The sequence below is a fragment of the Arvicola amphibius genome, chromosome 15, assembly GCF_903992535.2.
Source record: "Arvicola amphibius chromosome 15, mArvAmp1.2, whole genome shotgun sequence".
NCBI classification, from domain to species: Eukaryota; Metazoa; Chordata; class Mammalia; order Rodentia; family Cricetidae; genus Arvicola; species Arvicola amphibius.
Window position 1 is genome coordinate 51,689,107 of NC_052061.1, and position 23,967 is coordinate 51,713,073.

The 23,967-nt window shown below is 47.5% G+C and overlaps 1 protein-coding gene across 2 annotated transcripts in view; it reads right to left on the reverse strand.

Moving 5' to 3' along the window:
- Pcnx2 (pecanex 2) overlaps positions 1 to 23,967 on the reverse strand; it is a 140,432-nt gene that overhangs the window by 62,139 nt on the left and 54,326 nt on the right. For both annotated transcript variants that reach the window (XM_038312855.1, XM_038312854.1), the window contains exons 14-17: positions 19,704 to 19,814; positions 18,953 to 19,044; positions 6,880 to 6,989; positions 5,223 to 5,319 (exon numbers count right to left, since the gene is read on the reverse strand). In XM_038312855.1, coding sequence (XP_038168783.1) covers positions 5,223 to 5,319; positions 6,880 to 6,989; positions 18,953 to 19,044; positions 19,704 to 19,814 — 410 coding nt within the window. The remainder of the gene's footprint in view (positions 1 to 5,222; positions 5,320 to 6,879; positions 6,990 to 18,952; positions 19,045 to 19,703; positions 19,815 to 23,967) is intronic.

Consider the following 23,967-nt stretch of genomic DNA (forward strand, 5'->3'; position numbering starts at 1 on the left):
GTAGCTACCGCAGAGACAGATGCTGGATGCCAAACGGAGCCTTACCACTAGGCCACAACCATGTGGCAATACACAGAATAATAGAAATGGGTTAATTTGAGATTTAAGAGCTAGCTAGAAATATGCATACGCTAATAGGCCAAGCAGTGTTTTAAATTAATATAGTTTCTGTGCGCTTATTCCGGGGGTGGGTGGCTGGGAAATGAACAAGCAGTCTCTGCCAACAGTTACGGACAGTTGTGATCTGCCATGTGGGTACTGGGAGTTGTACCTAGATTCTCTTTTGGAGCAATGAGTGCTTTTAATCTAAGGCATCTCTCTGGTACCACCATGATGAGTGCTGACAACATCCCTACCTCCAAAAGACCATCACTATTGATGGTTTAATTTAATGATTAAAAATATAGATCATCATATTCGTTGGCTCTGGGGTTTCCTTTCTGGCATCTGCCCACTCTATCCCTCTCTCCACACTATCTTTGTGGGACTCCTAATCTACCCCATGTCTATAGTTTGATCTCATCTTCATATTATATCAATGGAATCACACGCTGGGTGCTCTTGGTTTTTGGTCTGGCTTCTCTTGTTCAGTCTTAGTCACTGTTGTGTGGCTGTGAGGAGACACTGACCAAGGCAGCGCGTACAAAGGAAGCATTTCATTGGGGGCTGGCTCACAGCTTTAAAGAGCCATGGTCAGCACGTCAGGAAGCAGACAGGCATGGCACTGCAGCGGTAACTGAGGGATTTTTATCCTTCCTTATCCACAGGTAGCAGGCAGAGGGAGGCACGGGCCTTTGAAACCTCAAAGCCAACCCCAAGTGACACACATACTTCAGCAATGCCACACCTCCTAGTCCTTTCCAAAGGGTTTATCAATTGGGAATTTAGCATGCAGATATATAAGCCTGTGAAGGCCATTTTTATCAAACCACCACATACAGTGATGATTATTCCGATATATGTTCCAGGCTATTGTCTATTAGAATTATTCCTCCTTGTTGCTTGGAAGTATTCTTTTGCAGGCTGTACTGCAGTGTGTTCATTCACATGTGGACAGGTCTGGGGCATGCTCCCAGTTTTGACTGTTATAAATAAAAGTGTTATGAATAGCCATGATACACCTCTAGGAACATGTATCCTTCCTTCTCTTGTGTAAATATTTGGGGGTAAATATTGGCTGGTCTATATGGAACACTGGGGCTTCACTTTAAAAAAAAATTCCGAACTGTTTTCTAAAATAGGTAAGAGCCTTTTGCATTCTGGGTATGTGTCCTGGAAGTTCCACAGTCTCCCAAGGACATGTGAATTTTAGCTACAAGCTGGACTGTGTAGTCTAGGGGTCCTCATTGCAAACAACTGCCCCCTCCCTGTGTCGTTCTTCTTTATGTCCTCCTTTGTAACTTAAAGAAAAATCATCATCTGCTAATTCATGAGGCAGTAATAGACTTGACTTTTTGTTTTCTTTGAAATGGTCCCTTCCTGAGCAGTTGACCTCTTAAAGGCTGTTAGGAAAGAATGTCAGAGAGTGGGGTAGGGGTGGGGTGGGTTGTCTCCAGGCCCTCAGGCCCCATCTCCCATCTCTGCGTTTGCGATCCCCTGGGGTTGACTTTGAAGTACAGTGTGACACAGGAGTCTGACTTTACTTTGTCATTCAATATGGACTGTTTTCACTTTTAACCAGCAAGTTTGCTTTGTTGATTCATCTACCCCAATGCCAGGTGGGCAGGTCCCAGTTGACTTCCTTCCTCTCTTGCCCACTCTCTCCTGTCTTTCTGAAACGTTCTAATCTCTTAGTGATGTCCTGGTGTCCAGTGAAGGCTTAGCATGTAAAATCCTCTCCCCTCCCCACCCCCGCTGCTGAACGCCACACAACTGATAATTTTCACACAATGTGTTTTTATGACTGACGGCCCCCTTCTGCCTTCCTCAGAGCTGCTAATCCTACTCTGATCTCCCCCCTCTCTCCCTCTTTTCCTCTCTCTCTCTCTCTCTCTCTCTCTCTCTCTTTCTCTCTTCCCTCATGCTTCAACCTTTTTATAGACTCTTAAATCCCAAAGCACTAAATTCGCCTTTCTCATCCCTCTTTCAAGTCTTTCTTAAACTACGAGCTGCTATTTTTCTAAATAAACCGTACACTCTTTTGCCAGTGCCGTGAATTTGATTCCATTAGGAATGCTCTGAACTGTATTAAGCATTAAAAAAATATATATATTTTAAAAGGCCTGGCAGTGGATAAACCTCAGTCTTCCCACACAGAGCCAGGGGAGGTCTGCCCATCACTGTAAGGGGAGCTTCGTTTACATGTTAACAGGCTGCCCCTTTCACTTTCTGGGCCACCTCTGGGTGCATGCAGCCCCCTTATCTCTTTCTGTTTCCTATGCTTGGGGGAGCTCTGGCTGGGCTGCTGAAGGTGATTTAGGTTTGCGGATGTGCTCTTGCTTTCTACGTTGTCTTTTCCTTGCTGGCATTTGTGGGTCCTGCTAGCCATCATAACCGACTGTAGTATGATTTTTTGTGCAAGGTCTTTATAAAAGGCATCTTGCTCACATTTTCCCTCATTTCAGGCTTTACACCAGGATATTCGGTGTTGATAATTTCCCCCATTTTAATGGTAACTTTATGTATGCTCAACCAAGAGATAACATTTGCTCTCAGTCTATTAAGTGTTTAAAATTAATTGTGGCCAGTGTTTTGTGTGTGTGTGTGTGTGTGTGTGTGTGTGTGTGTGTTTGTGTGTGTGTGTGTAAGCTGGATGTCTGCCTCAGCTGTCATTTCTCATCAGCCATTCATCCTGTTTTTGACACAGAGTCACTCATTGGTCTAGAACTTACCAACTAAGCTACATCCGCTATATAGCAAGCCCCAGGGATGGGCCTGTCTCCACCTCCCCAGTGTGTGTGTGCGTGTGTGTGTGTGTGTGTGCACGTGTGTGTGCACGTGTGTGTGTGTGTATGTGTGTGTGTATGTGTGTGTATGGGGGGTTTACAAATGCACAGCAGCACACCCAGCTTCTATTTGTGGGCTCTGGGGATCAAACTCAGATTCTCATGCTTGCACCTTGCTAATTGAGCCACGTCCTCAGCCCTACCGTGGCATTTCTGCTAAGACACCATACTTCCTCCCCAAGGGAAGGGTAAGAAGTTGTCCTAACACTGTACAACCTAAAGACTGAGATAGGAAGGAAACCAGAGAAATCTAGATGCTACAATGAATGGCTTAGAAGAAGCTGCCTGAATTTTATGCAATAATAAGAGCTTTTAAAAAATAATGTATCCTCTAGAAACTACAGGGAAACCCTGTCTCGAAAAACCAAAAAAAAATGTATTAATCTATACTAACTGAATATAACGAAAGTTTAACTCTAAACTTGACCAAGAGTCTTGAGAATGGTGAGGATGAGGAGAAGGTGGGGCAAAGGCCAGAAAGGCTATGCTCATGAGGCACACGGAAGAAAGAATGTTGCAAGCCACGAGGACACAGTTCAAATCTTCATTCCTTGTTGGGTATAGTTTGGGGGTAAAGTCTGTGTGCATGACCCATCCTATCCTGCTCCTGCAGAAACTCACAAGTCCACAGACATCCTTTCTCCATTAGTGTTTCTCCTATGCAGTCTTTGAAAACCCAGACAAGTTAGTACGGTGGGTATTTTGGATAAAATGTGTATGCCCAGGACCCAGTGTTGGCCAAATGAGTCAAAATAGGGATTCAGGTGGAGGACTCTCTGCAAAACCTACTATCTAATGTAGTAGGAGCTTGGAGCTCTCATACAAACCAAAGGCACACGGGACAAAGACAAAAAGGAGCAGAGAGACCTAGCGAAGCACAAAGACAGAAGGCAGGGTTTTTACCCAGCAGCAGAGGCTGGATAAGCCAGCCTGGGAAGGCAGATCTGATAACTCCATGAAACCATTATGATTAGACAGGGACTCCTCAGAGAGCTAAGCACAAACACCTTATTACATCATCATCTGGCACATCACGGTTTCCAACGGACAAAGCTTATACAAGACCATGAAACTGGGGAGCCACTCAGATGGCTCCGTGGGTAAAGGTGCCCTCCAGGCAAACACATGACCTAAGTTTAATCCCTGGAGCCCTTGTAAAAGTGGAAGGATAGAACCAGTGCCACAAGGTTGTTCTCTGACCTCCACAGCCACAATGTGGCATATGTACCCTGTCTCCTCACCCCAATAATAAGTGTCTAAACGATTTTCTTAAAAGATCACGAAAAGCAAAAAAAAAAAAAAAGCAATACATAACTTGTTACATCTAATCTAACTGCACTAGTGACAAGCTATCAGTGCCCATTGGGCAAATTTATCACGTTCCTCTGTGATTCCTAGCTTGCTTCTACTGTAATAAATGAGATAATAGAGATTCATCACCACTAGCCATAACACCAAGGAAGACTTCAGGAACATAGATTCTCTCAGCTATCCAGGAGGGGTGGGGGATAAACCCTGTCCTAAGACCCCTGGTCCTACATTAGCAGGAAGGCTGTATGTGTTGCTTGAGATGCCAACGTCTTCCTTCATTTTCGGCGCTTAGCTCCCTGGTCCAGCAGCACCTTCTCTGCATTTAGATGCCTCGCACCCATATGTCTTTGGATGCTGTCCTAATTTCCTTTTGGTCACTGTAATAAAAACACTCTGACCAAAGAAACCTGGGGCCTGGGCATTCAGTTGGCTCCCACTTCCAGGTCACTGTCTATCAGGGGAAGTCAAGGCAGAAACTCAAAGCAGAAGCCATCAAGGAACACTGCAGGCTGGCTTATGTCGGGGGTGGAGGAAGCCCTGAGTAAGTGATCTTAAATGAACGTGTATTTCCACATGGGCACACCATGTCAATAGCCATGTCATGGGCCCATTGACCCGTGTAAAATTATAAAAGTCATCATCCATGTGGGCCAGGCTCAAGAGAAATGGCAAAGTTTTCCTCGGAAGTTTATGAATGATTGATCCATGTGTGCAAATACTAGCAAATGCAGCTTCCTTCATCCTCAAGTTTCCAGGCTGAGGTCTGCAAAGACCTCCTAGTGAGATGACCTCCCCCGCCCCACGCTGGACCTAATAAACACGCCGAGGTTCCAGGTTGCAGCGGTGGCTGTACAGAACCCCCCCCCCCCACCTGATTCCAGTGTCCCTGCCTGTATGTCTCTGTGTCCTTTCCCGCACCGTCCCTACCTAGGAGACCAAAGCTAAGCTGCCATGCTGAGGTCTTACCACTGAGTCCTTCATCCTCTGAGGGAGAGGGTCTGTGGCCGACTCATCCAGGTCCTGATGTAAGCATTTAGGAAGAAATCTGCACTGAATGAAGGACCTGAGAGTAGAAAAACACACAGGGTTTCATTTTTAAAATATGTGTCTCAGACCATGCAAGTTCTTAGGTCTTGCACCTACAAGGGGCAAAACCGAGTCCATTTCAAAATCACAGTAGAAAGGACACACTCTTGGGATCACAAAGATAATTTAATTTTAAATTCATTCACTCATTCATTCATTCATTCTTCTTCATTATTATTATTATTATTATTATTATTATTATTATTATTATTATTATTACTACTACTATTGTGTGTGCCCGGTGGTGGGCACTGTGTGAGGGTCAGAGGACACCTAGTGGAGTTGGTTCTCGCCTACCTTTTTGTGGGCTCTGGGAATCAATGCAGGCTGCCCAGGTCAATTTCCCAACTCAGCCATCTCATTGGCTCATGTTTCAATTTTTAAATTTCATCCTGACAAAAGTGGTCAGGCAACTTTAAGGGTATCAGTACTCTAACAGCCAGCGTCTGGGCATCTCCTCTTTCCTCTAGCCTACCGCCCTGCATCCTCACCTACAGTACCAGCAAAAGGCAACCGTTCAGGCACATATCTGACATGAAACATCACGCAAGCCATGTTTAACTTTCTCCCATTTCCCTGCTTTTTATGCCTTTCAATCTAATGCATCTAACAGCCTAAGGCTGTGGTATTGCTGACTCCCAAATGAGTTATGAAGTCAGAAAGTGACGCAAGTCTGGTCAAACTCCAGGACACGCTATTATTAATATCTCATACTCCCCGTGACATTGTCAGAGGATTTCCAGTCCCCGAAACGGATCTATGCTTCAAGTGACCAGAGATTTCAATAGATAGCATTTAAGGCCTTGACACGAATCTCATTTTAAAGGTCAAAGATGCTGGTTGTACAAGAAGGAACAAAATAAAACAAAAACCTTTCCAGGATGTGGGTGTGCTCTCCACAGGGCGAGTGCCATAGCCAAGACAACACTGGCACTCACCTGTGCCTATGGCTTTTCCTACAGTTCTCCCAGATTTCTCCACCCAGCTACCTGCAAGCTTTCGCTGCAATGAGGAGTTCAAAGAGGGAGTCCGGCCGGAAGTTTGCCGGTTTCAGTCATTTCAGGTCAGCCCTGCATTTCTCTGCCACCATCCAGGACACAACCAGCTTGCTTCAAGCAAGAATCAAAGGGCAGAGAGCACCAAACGGCCATCTCTACTTTGGTAAGCCAACAGGGCTTTGGGAAGTCCACCCACAGCCTGGGAAAGAAGGAACCATGAGGGTCCTGGGGAGATAGTGCTTGTCATACCTGAGTTCAATCTTCAGAACTCACGTAAAAAATTCTGGGTGTGGTGCAGGGAGGCAGAGACAGGGGGGGATCACTGGGGTTTGCTGACCAGCCTAGCCTAACTGGCAAGTTCCAGGTCTGTGAGAGAGTCTTGTCTCAGAAGAAAATGGGGAAGTACGCCAGAGGAATGATACCTGAGGTGACTCTCTGGCCTCTATACTCTCATACATGTGGGCATGCCTACACACACACACACACACACACACACACACACACACACACAGGGCGGGGGATACAGGACAGTTACTCACAGGAGCACCGATGGATCGCTGCTCTGCCGGCTCAGATGGTAGGACAGTGCAACCAACAGCCCACAGAAGGCGGAGAACAGCGCCGGGATGTGCTGGGTGCTCCATGGCTCCTGCAGAAAGACAGCAGACCGCTCGAGAAACGTGGCGACTTGCCACCATCCCACGGTGGCCTGCCTATGCCGTGAGTGAGTGACCCATCGGGCTTTCTCGAGCATCAGACACTGAATAGACGGTGTATGCCACCACCTATATAAGCAGGGGTGCAGCACTGGGGTGTGACAACAGCCACAGTGCCCATGTCCACTGTAGAATAACGTCCTCCAAGCAAAACGGTCACAGTCGTCAGCTTTTTTGTTTGGTTCGTTTGGTTTTTGAGACGGTCTCATGAAGCCCAGAGCAGCCTCCAACTCGCTGTGTGACGGAACTTAACAGTTCTGCTTCTGCTTTCTGAGAGCTGAAACTGCAGGCGTGCGTACTTGGTGTGATAGAGCAATGACGTTGAAAGCTGTGCCCTGTGCACACAAGGAAGCTGTGCCCTGTGCACACAAGGAAGCTGTGCCCTGTGCACACAAGGAAGCTGTGCCCTGTGCACACGAGGCCAACACTCTACCAATTGAGCGACGTTCCCTAGAGCCACTGACATCTTAGAGCAATTGTGATTCCCTGCAAGAGAGCGAGCAGGGTCATTGGACCTTCACCTAAGGGTCAGTAGCTCCTTCTTATACCATTCTCCCGGCTATGTGGGAGGAATTCCAGCCCAGCTGCATGGGATTTCGGGAGTTGCTGTGTGGTCTCGGGATGCTAGAGAACATGGAACACGAAAGGAATGACTAAAACAGATGTGGAGAAAGCATCGCCCCGGGCCAGGTGGGGATCTTCTGCCATGTGCTTGTTTGGGGGTCTTCCGTGCCCCTGTAGGTGATCCTTCTCCCAGGCCTTGTGCATAACCCAGATAAATTCTTTGGTTCATCAAACCAGATTTGGGCAGACTGGTTCCTTCCATCTGTAGTTGGTGCCCTATCTGTAGTGACAACTGTCTGCATCTCCCCAGGAAAAGTTAAGGCAGCACCAGGCAACAGGGATTCCTTCAGCCTCATTGGAATCCTCCAGTGCTGGCTTCTCAAGTGCCTTGTTTACATGATGTTTCTAGAGTGCACCAAAAGGCCATGCCTGACAATGACCTCCGAGGCCATGTACCCCACAAGAGTCCATCATTAGTGATGTGTGGCCAAACATCCACATATATGGCCACTTGATTAACACTGTGGCCAGGCTCATCAACAGCATCTGATTCTTAGCACCCTGATCAAGGCCCTACCATGAAGATCATTTAATAAGGTCAGGTAGTAGTGTGGTGCACCTTAGTCCCAGCACTCAGGAGACGGAGGCAGGCAGATTTCTGAGTTCAAGTCCATCCTGGTCTACAGAGCGAGTTCTAGGAAGTAAAAGCTACACAGAAAAAAAAAATCCTATCTTGAAAATAAAACAAAAACAAGAAAGAAAAGAAATAAAAAAAATCATTGAATAATCACAGACAGGACAAATGTGGTGAGTCTGAGCAACTGATCCCCAACACGCACGCACACACACACACACACACACACACACACACACACACACCTCTACCTTACCATTCAACCTGAGGAGTGGGTTAGTTTGTTGCTAATTAGTTTCAAGTATTGATTTGACAGAACCTAGACTCACCTGGGAAGAGTCTTACTAACGAATTATCTAGATCAGACTGACCTATGGGCATGTGTGTAGGTAACTGCCTCGATGGTTAATTGGTATAGGGAAGACCTCTCCCACCTTGGGCAGCACCATCCCCTAGGCTGGAGACCCTGACCTGCATAAGAGCAAAGAAAGCTAGCTGAGTGGGAACAAGCAAGCGAAGATCCATAAGTCCCTGCCTTGTTCTCCCCACAATCGTGGCCTCTAACCTGGCTCATTGGCCAAATAAACCCTTTTTTTCCCTAAGCTGCTCTTGGTGGGTACATTTTATCATAGCAGCAGAAATAGCACTAGGACAGATGGTCTGGTGTATGTTTACGTAAGCACAAAGATGGCTGACCTTCAGTGGTGCCGACAGTGGCTGGAAACCTGGACACTGACTCTGAACTGTGAAAAACCCCGACTCTTCCAGTTACTCCCAGTGAGCAAGCCTGGGTGAACATGTCCAGGGAGACTCCCTTGTGGGGTTGTTAAAATCCCGTCTCAAGAACTGTGTATAGAACATCAGTCAGCTGCTTATACGAGACACACAGCAGATGCTAGCTGTTACCGGATGCTTCCTAACTATAGGGAAGGATGGAGAAATGTGCTAAAAGATCACACACTTGAGGAAGTCATCATGGGCAGTGGGTATTATACCAGCCTTCTCTGGGGAAAAAGGACAAATTACGGCATGTGAAAATGTCTTGTTCCTCTGTTCCACAGAGCGGAACAGGCAGACAAAGAGGGCAGGAACTCCATCAGACGCGACCCTGCTAGGTGGGGATGTTATTTACCCACGCTCCACTGTCTGCAGCAGCCGGCCTGACAGGTGATTCTCTCGGGTCACTGTCAGCTGTGGCATCAGCACTGAGAGTGGGTCTTTCCTTGAAGTGGAGACAAGAGCTTCCAGGGCGATGGCAAGACAGAATGAATGACAGGTGGCTACAGGGGCGGAAAGCAGGGTGGACATTTCCTTCAAGTCCATAAGAGCAAGGTGATCCTCCAGACGACCCCACTGTTTTACTCCTCCCATGGAGATCCTGCACCCATGTTTACTGCTGCTTTGAACGCTAGCTAGAGCAAGAAACTGTGGTCAATCTAGTTATGTCAACAGATGAATGGGCAGAACAATTTAGAGAAGATTTTATACACACACACACACACACACACACACACACACACACACACACACACATATATATATATATATATATATATATATATATCACAAATCTTAGCTTTAAAGAAAAATGTTAGCAACGTAATCCAGAATGCTATACTACTTCCAAGCTTCCAAGCCAACGGGTGAGGTGACAGAAGACTACACAGTGTGGCATTCTTCCAGAAATGGTTAGCTACTGGGTTACGTCATTGTCTGCTCTGGGTGTCCAGACATTCCATGCCAGCCACCGTTAGCAAAATCACACTGGACATCTGTTATCAATGCCACGTTGTCCTTAACCAGCCCTGCAGGCAGCGTCTAAGCATCCTCACTTCAGGTGTGGGCTTGCACATCTTTAAGCCTAATCCCAGATGCAGCTCGGTCCTAGGAAAAGCCCAGCTTCCGGTTCCTACAGACAGTGAAAGTTACACTGCAGGTCTCCTGGGCTCCTCCTGGAGGGCCCTTCCCTCCACACGTATGTAGCTTGGTATGTGATTTCAACGGTGGCAGATGTGTGTGTGTGCACAGGGCATTCACACGTGCGCACGTGTTCTCCTACCGCCTCCCCTCTACACTCACACACATGTACACCAGTTTCTCAAGGAAACAAGGACAGGAAGCCTGCTTGACCACCAACATGAATTGCTCCTTCGTGTGCAGAGAGCCAAGAGTCCCCAGACTCTGCTAGGTTCGAGAAAGGTCATTCACTCTAGAGTCGAAAGGGGTCTCCTAGCTGAGCTGGTCTTCGCCCCTCCAGATGCTGATAGGGTAAGAAGATAGGAAGAATGGAAGATGCTAGCACATGGGGAGAGGGTCATCGCCAGTCTGCTCGGCATCCAGCCCCTCGCTCTGTGTCCTCGAACCTTAGGTGAGTGCGTCCACTGAAGGACGGACAGTGATGATGATAAGGGGCGGGGTCTGCAGCCACAGAGCATCAAGGAAGCCCTAGGCTCCAAGGATGTGTCCTATCTGAGACATGCTGTTAGAAAAGACCAAAGGGAACCAGGTGACGATGCCTAACTGTTGCTTGGAGGCAAAGAAGGGGATACTGACATTTTCAGAAAAAGAAATCATGTAGCCTGAGAAGGACTTTGAAGGTGACCATCCCTCTGCTCGGGGTTAGGCATTTGCCAGTAAGCTCAGAAGCCACATGCCCTGCTCCTAGAAAGAGAAACAGAGGCAAGGGTAGGTATGGGTGGGGGTGGGAGCTTTGCTGACATTTCCAGGAGCTGGGGAGATGATAAAATAAACTTTTATATTCGACACATGTATATTTCAGTCTTAAATTTATTTATACAAGCCAGGAGTAGGTAGCGGCTTACACTAAAATCCTAGCTCACAGAAAGCTGAGGCAGGAACATTGCCATGAATTTGGGGCCAGCCTAGGCTATAGTATGAGACCCTGTCTTTAAAAAAAAAAAAGATTTTATATTTATTGTACTCGTAGCCACATATACACACAGCCACACAAATCCATGGAGATTTCAAAGGGAGAACAAGTTTTATTTTATTCTTTAAAGATTTATTGGTGTGTGAGCAAGTGTGTGCATGCCCAGTGCTGGCCAAGGCCAGAAGATGACATTTGATCCTGGAGATAGTTACGTGTGGCTGAGAGTCACCTTACAGGGGTGCTGGAAACCAAACCAGGGTCCTCTGAAGAGCATCTAGTGTTCTTAACGGCTGAGCTTTCTCTCCATCCCAGGAGGTTGGGCTTAAAACCATCTATCACTCACGGATAATGAAGCATCCGCCACAGGATTGTTTGCTTCAAAAAACGAACGCCTGTAATTGCCTTGCAATGTGTCTCATGGGCCCCTAAATTGGAGAGGCTATGGATTGATGAGAGCTGGTTTCATAAAGCTCCCCTAGGTTTTGAAATATTTTTATGAGGCAGGAATAAAACTGTCTAATAGCCTGACAGTCCTGCAGCGTGGTTCACGTGCGCTGTGGGGAAGGGGGCTTAGATGAGAACGCACAGGGCCTTTCAGCTTGTACAAAGGCCCTCTGAAGAGGGGCGGTCTCAGCATTGTCTCCCCGAGAAACGCGAGGCGGCTCTTAAGATGGAATTTATGGACAGGCTGGCTAAGAGCCTGCACATGAACAGAATACAAACACGTCCAAGTCTCACTGCTGGGCTTCTCAGATCAGATTTAAATGGGCTCTGTTTGAAGAAATAAGTTTCCCATAGCCCATCAAAGGGATGTTTTTGAGATCCACACACTTGGATTCTGATGTAAGTCCTTTTCTGACTTTTTTTTTCTTTCTGAAGCTCACCTAAAGAGAAACCCCTGAAGTAGGACTCCAGAAATACAGCCGAGTCCCAGGTTTCACCAAGTCCTTGAACTGTAGGCTGGGCACACACTAGATGAGTGATTCTCAATCTGTGAACTGTGACCTCCAAGGTGGCAATCCATCCATTCATCCATCTATCCATCCACCCATCATCCACCCATCATCCACCCATCCATCCACCCATCATCCATCCATCATCCATCCATCCATCCATCCATCCATCCATCCATCCATCCATTATCACTGAGCGTGAAAAGGAGATGCATATTTCACTGTGGGTTCCATTTTGGTGGAAAACACCATATGTTAACAAGTCAAAACAATATTTCACTTTTAGGGGAGGATGTTTAAGAAAACTGAGGTGCCTAGATACAGGATGGAATGATGTGCTTCAAGTATCCAACCCGACCTAGATGGATAACTACACCAAAGCATGTGCACACACCCACGCACACACCCACTCACACGAACTCACACATGTACTTCTTGGAAGACAGGCATTCTCTTTCCCACTTTATATCAGTCCAAGACTTTATACAGCACCTCCCACATGACACTCGCTTCAGCAGGAAAACAGTCTAAAACGGAGCCCGAAATAAATATGGGCAGGCAAGAAAGCTCAGACCATAAAGGTCCCTACTGTGAAGTGTGGTGATCCGAGTTCTATCCCCAGAACCCACAGTTCTGAAAACAGTCTTCTAACCTTCATATGTGTGCTGCAGCATGTGTGTCTGCACACACCATGCATATATGCATAGCAACAAACAAACAAATATTGGATAAATTTCAGTCTGTGACTTCTGAGTGCTCAGAATCAAACCAGGACCCACGAAGAATGCCCACAGCCAATCAGTAGCTTTTCTCAGTGCTTAGCAGCCAGTTGGCTTTAGAGTATGCTGCCCCTTCCTGCAGGGCACAACACCTTCTGCGCTATGCGTTACCATACAGTTCGCGAGCTTCGGGGAAGGGGCTGGAGGTTGAAACACACAAAGACACACAGACAGAAGCATGGACCTCTAGTCACTGGTAAGAAGCCCCTTATTCAATATCACCACGGAGGCTTATATACCCAACAGTCAGGTGGGCCAACAGGTGAAAACCTCATCCTCTGATCCTCAAGGCCAAGGCAACACGTGCTCGTGAAGCAGAGCTGTGTCAAACAACTCTGACACAGCTTTCATTAACTCAAATCAGAAGGAAAGTAAAGATCTCTAGCAGGGAAGAGCAGCTGGAGGCCAGGACTCCAAATGGTCCCAACACCTTCCGCCTCTCAGGACCCTGGAAGATGCCACCCCTCATTGTGTCCTGGTGGCTGTGAGCCTGCACGGCTTATAGTATTGATTATGCACAGGGACACCAGCCTGAGGTGATCGCTATCAAGCCAATACCATCCCCCAGACTCAGCAGAAGAGAAAGACAAACTGCCAGAGCCAGGGGGACAGATTTCCTCTCCCGATACCACAGGCATCACCTGGGATTGGCACTTTCTGATTGGCATGCCGGCTGGCCAAGGAGCTCCACGGATCTGTCTGTCTCTGCTTCCTCAGTGCTGGGATTATAGGCATGCACCACCATACTGGGCTTTCCTACATGCCCTGGGGGATCAAACTCAGATCCTAATGTTTGCAAGACAAGCACTTGCCGACAGAGTGACCTTCCCAGCCGTATTTTCCAATACATCACTAACAGCAAAACTCCACTCTTGGCCGTGATCACCCCAACCACCAGTTGCTCATACTCAGCAGCTGCCATCCCTGTCCATTTTCTGTTGCTGTGTAACAAGCTGGCCCAGAATTACTGGGTTACGGCAGCACAGGTACACGGTGCCGTGGTTCCCGAGGCTGGGTTCTCTGTGTGAGGCCTCGCCAGGCTAAAATCAGTGTGAGTGAACCTCTGATCATTTCTGACATGAAGTCTTCCCTGAGGGCCATCAGAATTCGTTTTCATTCAGCTGCAGGATAAGTAGTCCCTCTTTTCTGGCTACCTGCCCCCTGGGACACATTCTGGCTTTGAGGCCACCCTCAGGTGCTGGCCACATGGTTCTCTCCTGAGCCACCGAGAAGCCACTGTGTTCCTGAAAACCACACACCCAGGCTTCTATTGTGTCCCTCTCCTCTTGAGACCATCATCCCCTCCTTTTAAAGCCTCCTCTGATAAGGCCAGGACAAACTCCTCTCAAAGTACATGCTAGTTTAAATCAGATAGTCCGTAGGAGATCTTACATCTACACTGTCCACCCTGCCTACCCTCTAAGCGAGGAAGCTGTTCAGATCCTGTAGGTCAGGCAGCCTTGGAGCCTCACAGATCACCCTGTCTGGCTGGCTGGAACTCTTCTAAGCTCCCCAATTTTTTTTTCTCATTCAAACTCAGAGTAACCGGCCTGTCTGGAAGGAATGCATATATTATAAAGTATTATAAAGGAACGCCTGTGCTCCCTCGTTGCCTACCAGGCTATGGGAAGGATGAACTACGAGAAATTAGAACTTCCCCAGGGATCTCCTGCTGGGAGAAGGAGCCACAGAGCTCAGAGGAAAAGCTGACCTCCTGAAAATACAATTTAGAACTTGTCACATGGTCTTAATGGAGAGACTTGGAGCTGAGGCCATGGTGGGCAAGACCACACCCTGGCTGGATTGTTTAGTTATACATAACTCATGTCAGGACACCCCAAAGATGGACTTGGGGACCACTGTTCTCTTGTCCTTCTGCTGAATGACCACACTGAATACATCTCCCTTTGCTGCTTTCAGGATCAATTTGGCTCTTTTAATTGACTTACTGAGGACTGGCAGCTGACCCTGGCTTGTTAGGGTACAGAATGGACACCCTTACCTAAGCCCACTAGCACCAACATCCTAATGAGGTGGATTTCACTAATTCATTATAAATGGGAGGGGGAAGAAACCTGTGAATTATGGATGTTTCCCTGAGCAAAGTACCATAGCATCCTGGGATTCAAGTTCACTTTTGGAATGCAGAAATACTGGACTCATCCCTGTCTGTTAGGGGCTGTCACAAAAGGCAATGAGCAAACACTAGGGACATGCTCCTCAGACTGCCATGATGGGCAGGTGTCTCATCTGCCTGTGAACTGTCCTTCTGGGGAGCAGGACTATTTACACTTCACAGGGCGAGGGTGGACAGCCGAGGTCAGCAGAGACCTTGGGATCTCTCATCTGCCCTGTGGTGCTGAATGCCTTGCTTAGGGGCTGCACAGGGAAATAGGTAAAGGACACACCAGGTCTCCCCACCCCCGCCAGAAAACCCCAAATTCGAGAAATATGGGTTTATTATAGATCTATAATTAGACTTTAAATCTTGAGTGCAAGGAAATACTGAGGAGCAGGCTGCAATTCCCTGAATGCTGAGGAGGTGTGTGTGTGTGGGGGGGGGACCCCCTCCTAAAAGCCATTGTTAATGATGCTTGGGAAACATTAAACTGTAACAATGTGCTTCAGCTCCTGGGTCCTCTCACCAGCAATAAAGAAGAATTTCTTTGTAACAGATAATAAAAAATAGCAATCTAGGTTTACCTAGACAAATAGAGATCCTGGCTAATTAACTGCAGAGCCATTTCTCCAGGGAACAAATATTCCAGTGGCTTTCGTGTGTCACTGTCAAATGGGTAAGTCATCGAGGGGGCCTGCTTTATGTGATGCGCAACTGTCTCAGATGAGCCAAAGAGAATATGAGATTAAAGGATGAATCATATTTTCCTTCCCTAATTAATATTCCAGAGGGCAAAATCAACTCACTCCCCCTCCCTCTCTACTTCTGCCACGTGGTAAGGAGGCCCTGTGGAAAGACAGGGAAACTCGGGGGACACCTAAGAGAAAGGCATCCCCACCCTAGGATCTGCTTTGTGTTTCTTGCTGGCTATGAGTCAAAAAGCTTCAACACTACTGATAAAATTAAAATTGTCTAGAGACGATGCTCTTTTCAAAAGGCATCGAAAACAAGGAGGTTATAAAAATCACGTGAGCCAAGCTGACCCAGGCCCCAAACATTCAAGACACTGACTTCTAGCTCATCAGCTCTCTTCTCGTCTTTAACCTCCAACCAGGCTCTTCATAAGCCACCTTAATATCTCATTCACCAAAGGAAATTCCTTAAGAGAAATAAGGAAACCAGCTCATACATTAAAAGACAAATTGGAACTTTACTTGCTTTGTAAACTTTGATTACTCTTTGTATCTGGTTATAAATTATATCCTCTGAGCGAGGGAACTTCCCAAGACTCCAATCCCATTATAGCCTTTGCCGAGGCACTTGGGGGTGCCTCTCTCTTAAGAAGCCCACAGTGATGCCTTGGGCGTACACTGCAGTTTTCGTATGTAATTATCTTTTTAAATATTCCCCTATGTATAGCACCCCATCTCTCTGCTCAATGGACCGGCTGACTTGGCATCATTCTGACGTGCCCCGGAGTTCTTTTCTGTGTCATTGTCGAGGACTACCGTCCCTAAGACAGGAATTTTGCAGGCTCCTTGCAGCTGGGCTGGGCTGCATCTCCCAGCCACCATGGGCAACAGCAATAATAAATCAAGGCAATAAACACATCCTAAGCCTTAGTGAGAAAGAGAGACATGCCCCTGGCCAGGCGGCTGACATATAGCCATTGTTCATGATTACCCATTCATCCATCACTCTGATATTAGGGCTTCTATTGCTGTGCTGAAACACCATGACCAAACAGCAAGTCGGGGAGGAAAGGGTTTATTCAGTGTATACTCCCACAGCATTGTTCATCACTGAAGGGAGTCAGGGCAGAAACTCAAGCAGGGCAGGAAGCGGGAGGCAGGAGCTGATGCAGAGACCATGGAGAGGTGCTGCTTACTGGTTTGCTCCTCGTGGCTTGCTCAGCCTGCTTTCTTACAGAACCCAGGACCACCAGCCCAGGGATGGCACCACCCACAATGGCCTGGGTCCTCTCCCATCAATCACTAAGAAGATGCCTTGCAGCCAGATTTTATGGAAGCTTTTTCTCAACTGAAGTTCCCTCCTCTTAGATAACTCTAATTGGGTGTCAAGTTGACAGAAGATTGGCCAGCACAGCCCTGAAGAAGATATAGAAAGTGCAACAGCCAAGTCAGCAACAGAGTGACCACAGTGGTGTAGAGAAAGCATCAGAGAGAAGCCCCACAACACTTGGGCTGGGCAGTGGGGTGGCTGTTCTCGGCTGTCAACTTGACCACGTCTGAAGCTAATTAAAACCCAAGTAGCTGGGTAAACCTGTAAACCTAAATCATTTGAAGTGGGAAGACCAACTTTTAATCTGAGCCTTCTGAGGTGGGAGAACCCACCTTTGATCCGGGCCACACCTGCTGGCAGCCTGCATAAGGACATGGATGGAGGAAGCTTGCTCTCTGCCCACTTCCTCTTGCTTTCACTAGCAAGTCCTCTCCTTCGCTGGCATTAGAGCCGATTTCTTTAGGATCCCAGAGTATACCGAGGACCAGCTAAGACATCAGCTTCCTGAACTAACAACCCACGGGATCTTTGCATCTTCCATCGGTCGCCAGCCATTGATGGACTAGCTGGACTACAGCATGTGAGCCATTTTAATAAATCCCCTATATACTCTGTCCCTCTAGAGAACCCTAATGCAATCAGCATTTGTGGAAGAGGGGTGCACTTTTCTTCCCTCCCCGGGACCCTCATGTGACTTCACTAACCGCGTTCAGTCAATTCACAGCATTTAATAGGTGCTGCATCTTAAATCAGAACGTCAACGTGAGACCATTTGAATAGTCAGCACTCACTGATGAGAAGAGAGAAAGGTAAATTGCTCTATGTTTTGTTTTTTGTTTTGTTAGCCAAAAGGTGTTTAAAATGGCAACTGGGGCCATTAACAGTCGGTCACTATTTGTTGCTTGCTCCACACCAAGCAAGAGGAGTCAGAACTCTTCTCAGGAGACACAGAAGTCTGTTTCAACACTCTGGAAACCTCAGAGCCAGAGAGCATTTGGTCCAAGCCTGAGAAGGCACTGAACTGGCAGAAGGGCTACCTACAAGGCCCCCAGTTCCTGTTTCTGCTCCTGCAGGCACTGACTCACAGCTGCTTCTCCTTCACCCAAACAAGCCAAGTTCTCTAGTTTGACTTTCTTCCATTTTGCTGACTTCTTCTCGTTGAAGAAGGATTTAGATGGTTTCCTCCTGTGTTCCACATATCCCCATTCTTCCACTAGAGATGTGGGATTACTCAGACCCTTGTAAATACACAGACTTGATTCACAACCACACCATGTGTTCACGCACGGTTGGACCATATATGTGCAGCAGCTACACTTCTGACAGGACGTCCTGGGCTTACGACATCTGTGTTTGTCTGGTTTCCTCATCGTCCCTGCTTCCTTGGCCTTGTCCCAGGCTTTGCTCTTCTTGGTCTTGGGAACACTGAGGTCCTCCATGCTCAAGAATCTCACTGGTGCGCTGTCCCCTCCCATACCACACCATTCCCTGGTCCGCACAGCTACATGCAGGTGCACCCCCATCATACTTAGGGTGCTACCTCAGACAAGCAAAATGAACACGTGGGTTACATTGGCTCCCATGGCCAGCAGAAGTCCTTCTGGTGTCCCTGATCATAGCAGAGACATCACTGGGGACTAGGCAGGTGAGGGTTACACTCTATAACAAGCCAGGCACTGTGATGACCTGCTTAAACTCAGCCTGGTCCTCTTCTCAGTGACAACGATTCTTTCATAACTGGAAAACTACTCGATGAAAACAATATGCTGAGTGAGTGACACAGGCTATAGTCCCCACTACGGCACGTCTGCACACTTACCTTCACGGCACTGACGATGAAAACAATATGCTGAGTGAGTGACATAGGCTATAGGCTATATATATATATATATATATATATATATATATATATATATGGCACGTCTGCACACTTACCTTCACGGCACTGAAGCAGAAGGCGTGGAGCAGGGCTGCTACCAAGATACTCCGGCCCACACTGTACACGGCTGATGTGATTCCAGAAACAGCTGGAGTACAAACACCATCACAGCTTACTAGATGTGCCCTTCTTAGAATCAGTAGAGGGGTAAGGAAGGAGGGGGCTATGGCTTTCGGGATAAGCTATCTGGCCACAGGATCCATCCAAAGACACAGGTCACTTAGTGTGTGGAAGATTGTGACCATGGAACTGACTATCCATGGAATAACAACACTAAGTGTGTGCCACTCCCAGAGGATACTGGGGTTATATGCCTTTGGGGGAAAGACTTTTCAAGGCTCATAGATACTCTCACAACACACATCCACAACAGTGCGGACGCAAGTGCATGCTGACCTATTCCCACAATGATACATGCGCATGCTTACACACACACACACACACACACACACACACACGTACGCACACACACGTACGCACACACACTCCTTCTAAAGAACAGCTTGAAGGGCTCCCCTCACTCACTTCAAATCAAGGGAGATGCTTCCCTTCCTTTTATCTTTGCTTATTCTTTTGCTGAGTGGACCACTTCTTATTCTATGGAACTTAAGAAATCCAAACTAAATCGGGTTTGGCGCTCAAGGCCGAGCAAACCTCCCAGTCAGGCCCCCAATCCTCTGTCCCTGGGACCACCAGACCTTGTTCAATCTTAAAACCCTTCCAGGAAGAGCAGGAGCAAGGACTCACCAGAACCTCCAAAGAGCAGCATGTCCACTTGTTCCAGAAGGTACGTGCAGAAGGTGTTGATCTGTGGGAAGAGGCCCAGGAGGGAGATCACAGGGAAGCAACATAAAAATACTGCAATTGAACAAACAAAGGCAGCGATGAGCTAGGGGCAGGGTAACCATGGCCATGCTGTGGCTACAATGTGGCTGCCTTTCCCTTGTCGGACTCTCCACCACACTTGGAGAAACTGAGGCAACAGGACTCCTCTCACTCAGGCATCTAGAGGATGAGAAAAAACAGCAAGTGTATTACCCAGGGCTGGTCACACAGACAGCTTGGGACCTAGGGGAGCTAGGGGCAGGGAGGAGAGAGGGGAGGGGAGGAGGGGGGAAGGTGCTCTGCCTGCAGCTCAGAAGAACAGAGTCGGACCTGGGGAGATGAGGAGGGAGTTAGAGGATAGGGAAGCTTCCAGAAAGACACAGGAGCAGGAGACGGCAGTGTAAAGTGAAATTTTCAGAGGAAGAAAGCCATACTATGTCAAAGACTCACAAGACCAGGGCTGATCATGGAGACAATGGATGTAATGGCGCCAGGGCCACACACACCATCCTGGCCCTATTTCTAGTCCCCCTACCAAGAGTAATTCATTGCCCACTCAACATGTTTTCATCAAATAAAACCTTTACAACATGTTCTTAGCAGACTTCTAGCTTCCACCAAGCCCAGATGAATGTCATTCAGGTAACATCTGAAACCTGGAACAGAGTTTGTGCCCCTTCAGTCTGTCTGGGGCCCTCACCAACATACTTGTTTAATAAAAAAGGCAGGTGGCTCCTGAGGACCCTGATTTTTGCTCTGACTTTTGTGCAGGAAGTAACAGCACACAGCTGTTGTTGCAAAACAGCTCTCCTCAAAAGGAACGATCCAGATGTGAGTGACTGTGGCTGGGAGCACAGATACAGGTTCATCCAGAGGTTTTGTCAAGGGAGCAGTCACATGGGATTTTATTAGTTATGGAACAAAGGTCCATTGGCTGATCACATGGTGTGTGTGTGTGTGTGTGTGTGTGTATGCATACATGTTTGTGTGTGGGGAATGCATGTGCACGTAGAGTACATCTGTGTGCATACAGAGCTCAGTAGTTGACCTCACTACTATCCCTCAGCAGCCCCCTTGCCTTGTTTCTCCACACAGGGTAGGACTAACCTCGTTGGTGAGGTTCAAGCCAGCTGTTGTGCCTGGAGTCTGACTCTGCAGGCCCCACCATAGCTGTGCCCTGCCTCTTCTGACATGGGAGGCTGAGACCTGTGGCCTCCCCATCCACAGGCTAATCACAAGGCCAGTCTCACTCATGGGCTCTTGCTGAAGTCACCCAGATAGTCAGTAATAGAAACCCCAGTCCCAAGGTCAGCAGCCTCCCTGAGCCCAGGAAATGGGTGCCCACTGTAGAGGCCGGTCACCCGCCAACAGAAGCAAAAGAGGTCTCACTAAGGAGGGAAAACAGAGTGATACACTGAATACACACAGCTCAGCACAAGTGAATGGACTCACAGGAGAACATTATCCCTGATGGGGCTTGGAGGCATGGTCTATAATCACAGCTATTCAGCAAGCTGAGGTTACAAGTACCAAGGCAGAGATTGGAATATGGAGTGAATTTGAGGCCAACATATGGAAGTTAATAAGAGCCTATCTCACAGCCGGGCGGTGGTGGCACACGCCTTTAATCCCAGCACTCGGGAGGCAGAGGCAGGCGGATCTCTGAGTTCGAGGCCAGCCTGGTCTACAAGAGCTAGTTTCCAGGACAGGCTCTAGAAACTACAGGGAAACCCTGTCTCGAAAAACCAAAAAAAAAAAAAAAAAAAAAAAAAAAAAAAAAAAAAAAAAAAAAAATAAGAGCCTATCTCAAAATAAAAAGTTTGAGGACTGGGGATTTGGGTCAGTTGTGGAGCACTTGACTGGATATGTGAGGCCCTGAGTTCAATCCTCAGTACCACAGACTCATTCATCTGTCTGTCTGTCTATGGATCTATCTATCTACCTATCTATGGATCTATCTATCTATCTATCTATCTATCTATCTATCTATCTATCTCTATGTATCCATCCATCCATCCATCCATCCATCCATTCATCTCTCATCCACCCACCCATTTATCATCCATCTATTACCCTGTGGATCCTTTCTCTACCGCAGGCCCTCCTCACACTATTTGCCAACTGTCTGTCTCTCCTTGCCTTTGAGCCGCTCTTCCTTCACCCTGCCAATGACAAAGAGCATCACAACCTTTCCACTGCTTTGACCCTACTCCTGGGTGGACAAGTGACCCCTCTTACACAGGGAGGCAGCCCAGGCTGGGTTCCCTTTGAGCAGCAGATCTGACCTCCTGAAGCTGTCCTCTCCTTCTCTCCTGGTCCAAGGATGGGGATGACAAACACAGCCCAAAAGTGTAGCATGAGGCAGACACCACCCCAAAGGGAGACCTGGGAGACTTTTCTCTACATTTTGACTGTGGCCCAGGGAGGGCCAGCCTCATGTGGCTCTGCCGGAGGTGTCACTGCATGTCATATATATTTAGCTCTTGCTTCTCTTGTCCTTTTACTGTGTGTTCCTCACACTGGGTTTTCTTGGGTCCCCTCCAAAGAATGCTGAAGTCCTAAACTAGGCTCTTCTCACTGTGTCTTAGTTGCAGTGATGAAGTCAGGATCCTTGCAGGTCCCTTGCAGCCCTAAACCAATGTGAAGGGTCTTCTTTAAAAGAGGGCACTTGGGGCTGGGGATGTGGCTCAGCCAGTAGAGTTCTTGCCTAGCATGCCTAAAGCTTGAGAGGTTCAATCCCCTGCACCTCAAAAAATTAAACATGGTGGTACATGCATGCACAAGATCACAGTTACAAGTTAAGGCCCACCTGGTTTACCTAGTAAGAATCCTGTCTCAAAATAAATAAATAAACAGCAGCAACAACAAAACAGAACACTATAAGGGGAGAGAGGAAAGGCAAGGGGGATAAAGTAATTATAATTAAGAAGAAAACACAGTAAGGGATGGTGAGACGACGGCTCAGTAGGAAAAGCCCTTGTTGCTTAAACCTGATGACCTGAGTTTGAGCCCTAGAAACCATGATAGGAGAAAACCAACTCCCAAGAGTGATTCTCTGAGTTCCACACAGGTTTGTGCTCTGGCATGGGACAGTACACACACCCACATACCCCACACACAAACACACACACATACACAAACACCACATATATACCACATACATCACATACATACACATACCTGCCACACACAGACACTACACACACCATACACATAACACACACACACACATACTACTCACATCATCACACACACACACACACACACACAAATTAAAATTTAAAAAAAATCAAACAACAACAATGAAAAGGCCAGCTCTGGGCCCAGAGACAGACAGGCAAAGGGAGAGAAGCTGTGCTGTCCCAGAGGGAAGAGGCCCAGCTGGTGCCTTGCTCTTGGACTCCAGCTGTGAAGCCATGTGTTGCTTCTGTTTTCCTTTCCAGCCGGGTTCTGACAGGAGACACCAGGAAGGTGGCTAGCAGGAAACCAGCCCCGGAAACCAGCATACACCTTCTCTCGGGCCAATCTTACAGTCCTTGCTTTCTCCTCTTCTAACTGATCCCTGTATGTGACAGTGGCAGCCGTCACATCACTAAGTCTCCTGGTGAAGGGGCTGCTCAAAGCACAGTGACCTTGAATTGACCTTGCCATCTCCTACGAAGTCAGAAAGGCCCTCTCAGCGCCAGCCTCTTCGGCTTTGTTCTCACACATTCCCAGTGTTTCATGCTCTGTGCAAATCAGTGCCTTTAATCCCTCCCGGCTTCCGTGCTGATTGCTATTCTTCTAGCTCTCCTTTTATCTGAGCCACAGATATCATCGAGTCAGCTCGCCGGGCTATTTATCACCGTTTTCACCTGCCGCTGTTGAGGAGCAGACAATATGTATTAGGAAGTTTGAAGGAGAGAAATGTGTTTCAGGAGGGAGGTAAGAAAGCCACGTTCCCTGTCTCTCCCACACCCTGGAAGAAACAGGATAATGTCCAGGGGCCTCTTTGGAGGCACTGTTTACTGTGAAACAAATACCTCAGGCTTCAATCAAGCACAGCCCTCTTCCTCTTTGGGCCCTAATGAATTCTCTGGTTTTCTTGCCATGGAAAGTGGGGTATACCGGGAACTCAGGATGCTGGCTTTCTTGGAGTAGCAAGGTAAAGAAAAATAAGAAGTGAGGTTGAGCAGGACTCAGACAT